Genomic DNA, 7,978 nt, shown 5'->3' with positions numbered 1-7,978 from the left:
TCTTTGCTCTTGATGAGGAGAGACCCATCATTGCATCTACATGGCAGCTTGCTAGCTTTTAAGATCCCAGTCTTGGCTGTAATCTTTGTGGAAGCAGATTGCCAGGCCTTTCTTCCATGGTTGCTGCTGAGTGGGTTTAAGAAGCTAACCACAAACTGCGTGCATCACCCAGAGATCTGAGATGGTATGTTAGTCCTGGTATTTTGAATATTCATGAATGACCAAAAGGTCCATGACATGTAATCTGTCATTTTGCTAAGCCAGAACTTTAAATTGAACACCCTGAAGCTTGGGATCAGGCAGCTCACCCTGCCTGTGGTCCCTGCAGGGGCTGGTGATGGAAGTGAGGAGAGCGTGAAGGGGTCAGGGAAGGTGACGGTTCTTAGGAACAGAAATGCTCGGTAAATTAGACTCAAATACTGAATCTTGGAGGGACTCAGATCTCATAGGGAGGAAGGAATCTTTACAGTGAAACAAGAAACAAGATTCATGAAACAGTTTGAATGCTCCAGCTGGGTAAAAAAAAAAAAAGTACATTAACGGAGACAAAAAATCCTAGTGAAAGTTAAAAGGGTGGTTAGGATATTCATAAAAAACACAGGACTGCACTGAGAGAAAGCCAAGACTCCTAAGGGTCTCAGGGTAAAGCTTCTGAGAATATCAAGAATCGATGATATTGGCCGTACACCTTCTTAACACCTGGTATCTTTTCCCAGTTGTGGAATGACAGACTAAAGATGTATGTTGCCAATCATTTATTTATTTTTTTTAGCATTAACAACTCCTAAATTTCATACGCTCCTGAGAAATCAAATATATCAAAAATAATTTTTAAAAAATCTCTCTTTAGGAACCTACAGGAATTCTCTCAAGGAAGTGTTAGAACTAACAGTTGTAACACATCCATTTGAAGCAGGGACAAGCTGATTTGTGAAAAGGAAGTAGGACAGCCTTGTTTCTTCTTCATAGAGGAAGATATGCCTCAAAGGAATGCTGTGTTAAGAGCAGGTTATTCTAGGCAATAATTAAAAAGAGCTATTCTGCTGTTTAGGAGCAGAAATGGAATGAGCTTTATTGCTGGGATAATTCTGTGTCACGCATTGTGCGAGGGGCTTTCCTTTTCAAAGCAACTCTCTGAGGTAAGTACTATTGCTCTCTTATTCTCTCTTTCAATCTTTTCCTCTCTCTCATATGGCAGGGGTATTTTACATAGGCTCAACATATATTCACACCAACCCACATCAAATTTTGTCAAGTTCCCCATTCCTTTTCCTTAACCTGTCATCAGGACTTCCACGATATAAGGGTCCCTACAGTGGGATTAGTGGTGCTTGGTGGTTTATAAAGGGGTGTTTCATATATTCTCTCATTTCATCTTCACAGTCAACCCATGGTTAGGATAGCAGGCATCATCAGCATAGTGTCAGTGATGGGGTTGAATAAGAGTTTCCGTTCACTTTTAATCTAAATAAGGGAATTGAGCCCAGGTGAGGTTAAACTGGATACCCCAGATTATACAGATTGTAAACAGCAGTTTTGGGACTTAACCTAAGGTCTACTTGAAGGTCCCTCATCATTTCTTTACCCTACACCTTGTTTGGGATATTACAATGCCCCTGTGCCTGGGTAAGACTATGGTGAGGCACTGCAAGCTGCCTAGGGTGCAAAATTTAAGGGGGATCCCACTCTCAGACTTAAGCAAGCGTCAACCCTACACTTGTACCCCGAGAGCAAATGTTTCCTTAAATTTTATGCCATTGAAGCATCACTTGCCTCATCCTACTCCACCCTGCCCTGGGGTGGAAAAGGCCTTGGGAAGGTGGTTCTATATTGGGGTGAGCATTTCAAGGAGTCTGAGCAGGAATAAACTAGAAGTCGTTAATGGGCCTTCTGTTTTAATTTAGAACATGGTAGTGTTTGTGAATTAGCAGATACCAGTCTCAAAAAAAGAGGAAATTTTTTTTTTTTTTGGTGGTTCAGGAAATACACCTCTCTTTGGACATGCTGTCAAGGTGCTGCTGAGTCAATCCCAACTCATAGCGACCCTGTGGACAACAGAACGAAAGACTGCCTGCTCCACTTGAGCCCACTGTTGCAGCCATGGTGTCAATCCATCTCGTTGATGGTCCTCCCCTTTTCCTCTGACCCTCCACTTCACCAAGCATGATAACCTCTAGGAACTGTTCGCTTCTGACCACACGACCAAAATAGGTGAGACGAAGTCTGGCCATTCTCACTTCCAAGGAGCATTCCTGCTGCACTTCTTCCAGGATGGATTTCTTTGGACATAAAAACATCAAATCTAACAACTACTGTTGTAAAGTATAACTGAAATCACTTGCTTTTCTCAATATTTGCCCTTCCCAATCAATGTTTTATTTAGCAAACTTGTGTCCTGTTGAAAAACAATGATCACAAAGGACCTAAACATGCCAAGAAATTGGGGACTAGGACTCACTTGTAAATACTTTTAAACATCATTTAATTTTTATAAATCAAAAGAAGAGTGTTGTAAATATTGTAATTATTCTCTTTACAGTTCACCTTAACACTAGGACATACCTATAAGCTCCTTATTGCGAACATCCAGAGCCATATTCCTTAAGGCAGTTGCCACAGAGGAAACAACTCTATCGTTATCCATTCTCAGAAGTTCTACAAGGATGGGGAGTCCTTTTTCTTTTCTAACGGCTGCCCGGATGTATGCTGCAAACTAGTAAGGAAAATAAGGCAATCGATAGTACAGAAAACAGAGTTCAACTTTCATTATGTTACTGTAGCTTAAAAAACGAAGTTTGCAAAAGATGAATAAAGTAAATGTTTTCTCTCCAATTGGAGATTAAATCTATGATGTCAATAAAGAGACAATCACAGAATGGGAGAAAGGATAGGATGATTGATCTAAAAGCAAAATCCCAAAGCCTGAAAATCTTAAGCCACCATCTGCCGGTACTTTTGTGTAGAAAAGAGAAGGTAGTGATTACTTTCTATCTCAGATACATAAACATGATTAAGGAAAGATCATGTGTTGTCTTTGCAGTTGGCCTCATGCCAGGTCCAGAGGCTCAAAATAGGGTGGCAGAGTTGGTAACCAATCAGCACACATTAAAGAAATACATGTCTCTGCCAAGTAATTCTTTTCTATATTCCTTGCAACAAAATTTAGATTTTAGTAATCTGCTAAATTACTTGGAAAAAAACCCTTGCCTCAGAAGAAAGGGAATTCTCCAGAAACACTGAGCAATAAAACTCACAGACACTAATAGAAAAGTAAGTGTATTTGTGAGCAAAATACTTTCACACCCAATATTAGTTAGCTGATTATTTAAAATCTGATGGGTCAAATGCTTTTGTGATTATGCGGCAATTCTATATAGTGAGTCAATTTGTGTACCATGTGAATTGGAAATGAGCTCCAAGTCATCAGTGAAACAAACAAACAAACAAAACCCTACCAAATTTAACATTAGAAAATGCGTCTTCAATCTTGTTTTGAGCATTAACTGACGTTTCCATCAATGCAAATCATCTTTCAACATTTAGGAGAATTAACAAATGTTGTTCATAAAGCATCTAATACTTTCCTACTGTGGCCAAGTCATGAGTACAAAGGTCTCCCAATCCCTCATTCTGAACATTAAAATATGATGGACTACTTAATTTAATATCTTATTCTTTACATAAAACAAATTTTCCAAATCAAAAGAAATCTGAAGGGAGAAATACATTACATGACTTGTAACAGTGGTAAAGCACTAGGCAGGTTTTCCAGCTTCTCTTTATGAAGCTTGCAACAGAACTCCTGCGTCCTCACTGAGACCAATCAGCTTAGCGTGGCTCTGAGCAGCTCCCTCCTGGAGCACTGCAGTCAGCATGGCTCTCAAAACAGCCTCGAATTTGATAACATCTGTGGCCATGATCATCTTGTTTTCTTAATGAGGGGCCTACATTTTGAAAAACTATTTTATATACTTTAGAAATCACTGAAATATAATGTTTATATTTAAGGCAAAAATTTACCATCTAATTTTCATTCACTAAAGGATTCCAGAAATGAAATTCTAAACAACTCAAATCACATTTAGTTTATTATTGTCTTTTTGTTTTACTATTATTGTGGAATGATCCTCTGGTTACAAGAAGCAGAAAGTGAACACAGGGTCTATAACATAGCTATTCACGGATACTTACGTGCCAGGCACTGTCTGAGAGCCTCCTTATTTAAATATCTCATTTAATTCTCACAGTTGCCGCATGAAGTAGGTACTAATATTATTCCCATTTTATAGATGAGGGAGCTGAGAACAGAGAGGTAACTTTCCTCCCTAGTTCCCCAACTGCTAAGCAGAGGGGTCAGGATTCAAAGCCAGACAGTCTGGCTTCCGAGCCAATGCCTAACCACTGAGTTATTAGCACTTTGATTAGGAAAAAAAAGATTAACTATACTGACTTAGCATTAGACATAATTATCTATTTATAACCAGTATAACAGCTGCCTACATGAAACAGACTTGGCCTATCAAAGCTTTTCACTAGCATGGATAATAGAGTGGCCAAAGATTCTCATTTTGGGGATCATGATGGGAGAGCAGCCAAAAACAAACATTGCATTATCGCCACTAAAGTACACAGAAATTTCTAGGAGTAGAAAATGTTTCATCAAAGGACTACCTGGGAAATTGCTATATAATGTTTAAAAAGTTTTGAGAACTTGCTTATAGTAGCAACAAAAGGAAACCTCTGGCAATTTTCATACTGTCTAAAGCAGCAAAAGAAGTCACCTCTCTACAAGGAGATACGGGTATTTCAGACATACGTATGTACAGTAACTGAGAGGGACAGTGCTGACTCACTTCCGCTCTAATCTGGGCCCTCAACATCTCTTGTCTGAATACTGCACTGAATCCAAAATGGAATTCCAGTCTCTACTGTTCTCTTCCTTGAATTCTCCTTCTGCACTGCCACAGAAGTGATCCAACAGTGTGCACATCAGCCTGCCCATGCCACTTGCCTGCTTAAATTTACAGTGGCCCCTCTTGTCTGTAGCTCAAGTCTCTTCAGGACTTGCCTGGCTCCTACCTGGGCTACCCCTTGCTCTGCCCTCTATGCCCTGGCAACCCTGGGCACCTACAGTCACAGACCTACTGTCTTTTTCTCACGTCAAGGTCTTTCTCTTGGTGTTCCTTCGATCAGGTATGCTCCTCAAACCCCAACTGCTGAATTAATTTCACTCATCCTTTCAGATTCCATTTGGGCAGCACTACCCCTACAGGAACTCTTCCCTTATCTCCTTGCTTCCTCTTTTCTGGCCAGTTCTTCATCCTGCTAGGCTGGCTTAGATATCCTTTTTTAAGATCCTACAGCACAGAGGTCCTGTAGATCCTACACAATATTGACACTATCTATTTTTCTCACTAGGCTTCAAGTATCTGAGAGAGAGGGAATATGTTGTATTTATCTTTGGCTCCCCAGAGCCAATAGCTATTCTCCTTCCTTTTTATTTAAGCTCTACCACCCTTTCGCAGACAAACTCTAAACAACCATGCCCCTTGCACCATCATTGCTCCTCTGACTGGCTGCAAAGTTGGCAAGAAGTGTGGACAAGTGGCAGATATCCTACCTTCCAGTTGCCAGCAGAGAGGTTCTGGAGGGAGCCAGCAGAGCCTTCCAAGGTGGCTGGGTTGGAGCTTTCAGCTAAGAGGGTCAGATATGGTTTTACCACCGATGGATGCCATAGCATTTCAACCCCTTTTGGGGACTTTGACAGCCCCGGGATAGGACCAACTCCATCCCACTGAAAGACAAATAGAAAATATTAAATGGAAGCAAAATGAACATGCTCTTTTAACACTTGAAAGTATTCATCTTTGCTGGACTCAGCTATAGATATGCAGAAAAACTGTATCCAGAGAAAAATTTTTGTTGCCAAATATGTGCTTTCTTACTCCTATAAAAATGAAACTCTAGTTTCATGTCAAATAAAATGCTAACTTGATCCTCTTGTGGTGTCCTCTTTTTCTTTTTCTTCTTCTTCCCCCAGCAGCTTGGCTCTGAGTCTTTGCTGGGAGACTCTTTTCCTAGTAAGTCATCCAATTCATTTAGTCCCAGCAGCCGGGCCTGAGGGACTTCCAGTTCCAGCCGATAGGACAGGTTCCTCAGGGTGCACACACAGTTCTCCACTGTCTGAAACCCAACACAGCATATAATTAAAACCGTCATAGCACATCAGTGAAAAACACTTCTGTACTGAATACTACTGATACTCAGTAAATGTAGAATAGGAAATAACTTTTTTTAAAAAAATTTTGTTTTTACTCATAGGACCTGCAAAAATCTAAAGAAAGAATCAGGATTCTAGAATTTCTTAGAATAACCAAATGACTGGGTGCAGAGCCATCTTAGGTACATGGTGAGGTTTGGTCTTATGCTGATAAAATGGTATAAGCCCTGGGAAAACAACAACAACAACAACAACAACAAAACAACAACCCAGTACTTCAGCTTCAGGGCTGCTGCAGTGGCAAAAATGTGCCCAAGATGCCAGAACCTCACTACTTCTTGCCACTGCAGATCCTCACTGTGACAGGAGGTGCCACCACCTTCCTCCCTGGGGACAGCCCCTATTTCAGGCCCATCTGTGTCTGTTCCTTCAGACTCCTAGCTCTTCTCTCCCTCTGTGGAATGCTCTGACATTTTTTTTCTCTGTTTTCACCTTCTGTGTGTGGGCTTTCATTCCTTTAAAGTCTCTATCACATCTTTAATTGGGAGGCCAAGTGTCACAATTCACTATGTGTAAAACCAAGCTCATTGTTTGCCCAGCAATCTTCCCTTCCAACTTGCTTATTCAATCTCTTGATGGAACTAGCATATCTTTTGGTTCAGTAAGATTCAAACAGAAACCAGGCTGTCACTTTGAACTTTTCGAACCCTTTTCTCCCTGAGCTTATCACTTCTTATCTCTCTTTTCTCTCTCAGATTCATCTTTGTGATTCAACTACTACTTATGGGCTCTCTAAAACTAAATCATTCTGATCACCATGCACTCGGTCTGCCTTGGAACTCCTGACACTATTAGTTCCTCCTTCCTGTTTCTTCTCACTTTCTTCATTCTTGCTCTTATGGCAGACCCTAGATGGCTGTTACTTCTGAAAAATTATGGGCATAAAATAATGCCATGTGCTAGTGCAGTGATAGAGAAAGCAGGAAGTGAGTGTAAGGGGTTCATGGTAGAACAGACTGAACAGAAGGGCAATAGAGGAATGGGGTCAAGGGCACAGGCTTGGGATATAGAAAGGTACTGAGAATAGTGGGGCTGGGATGAGGGTCGTGGACTGCCTAGGGAAAGTGGGGAGAGCACATGGCTTTGATTCTAGGAGGAGAGAATACAGAATTGGAAAAAGTAGCTACAGGGACAATCAACTGAGAACAAACCTAGGAGAACCACAGAAAGCCAGGTCCCTGCCATCTCATGCTAGGTCCTGTTACCACACTGAGTTCACTCAGTTTTCATAGTTCTAGGACTATTTTCTTAAGTTGCTGTGTTCCTTTGACTTTATAGTATTTTTTGGAGGGATTTTAATCTGGAGTGTAGCCTAATGCAGAGGAGAGGCTCAAGAATTCCAGAATCAATGGCATGTATTATGGATTGAATTGTATCCCCTACAAAGATATGTTGAAATCGTACCCCTTAGCATATGTGAACAGCGACCTTGTTTAGAAATAGGGTCTTGTTATCAGTTAAGCAAGCAACCCTGGTGGTGCAGTGATTAGATGCTCAGCTGTGAACTGAAAAGTCAGTCGTTTAAAATCACTAGCCACTCTGCAGAAGACATGGCAGTCTGCTTCCATAAAGATTCGTAGTCTTCAATTGCACAACATACTATACAAAACATTGTTCCACCTCCTACTTTGGTGAGTGGCAACTGGGATCTTAAAAGCTAGCAAGCTGCTATCTAGATGCAACGATGGGTCTCTCCTC

General features: G+C 40.9%; 1 protein-coding gene across 1 annotated transcript in view; it reads right to left on the bottom strand.

Moving 5' to 3' along the window:
- Positions 1 to 7,978, bottom strand: part of PKP4 (plakophilin 4) — a 307,598-nt gene that overhangs the window by 20,390 nt on the left and 279,230 nt on the right. Inside the window, exons 13-15 of the mRNA XM_042781077.1 lie at positions 5,992 to 6,183; positions 5,621 to 5,794; positions 2,563 to 2,713 (exon numbers count right to left, since the gene is read on the bottom strand). Coding sequence (XP_042637011.1) covers positions 2,563 to 2,713; positions 5,621 to 5,794; positions 5,992 to 6,183 — 517 coding nt within the window. The remainder of the gene's footprint in view (positions 1 to 2,562; positions 2,714 to 5,620; positions 5,795 to 5,991; positions 6,184 to 7,978) is intronic.

Source organism: Orycteropus afer, unplaced genomic scaffold, assembly GCF_000298275.1.
Source record: "Orycteropus afer afer isolate SDZICR_OR568_19922 unplaced genomic scaffold, OryAfe1.0 scaffold00084, whole genome shotgun sequence".
Lineage (NCBI taxonomy): Eukaryota > Metazoa > Chordata > Mammalia > Tubulidentata > Orycteropodidae > Orycteropus > Orycteropus afer.
This window is presented reverse-complemented; position numbering and strand designations above follow the sequence as displayed.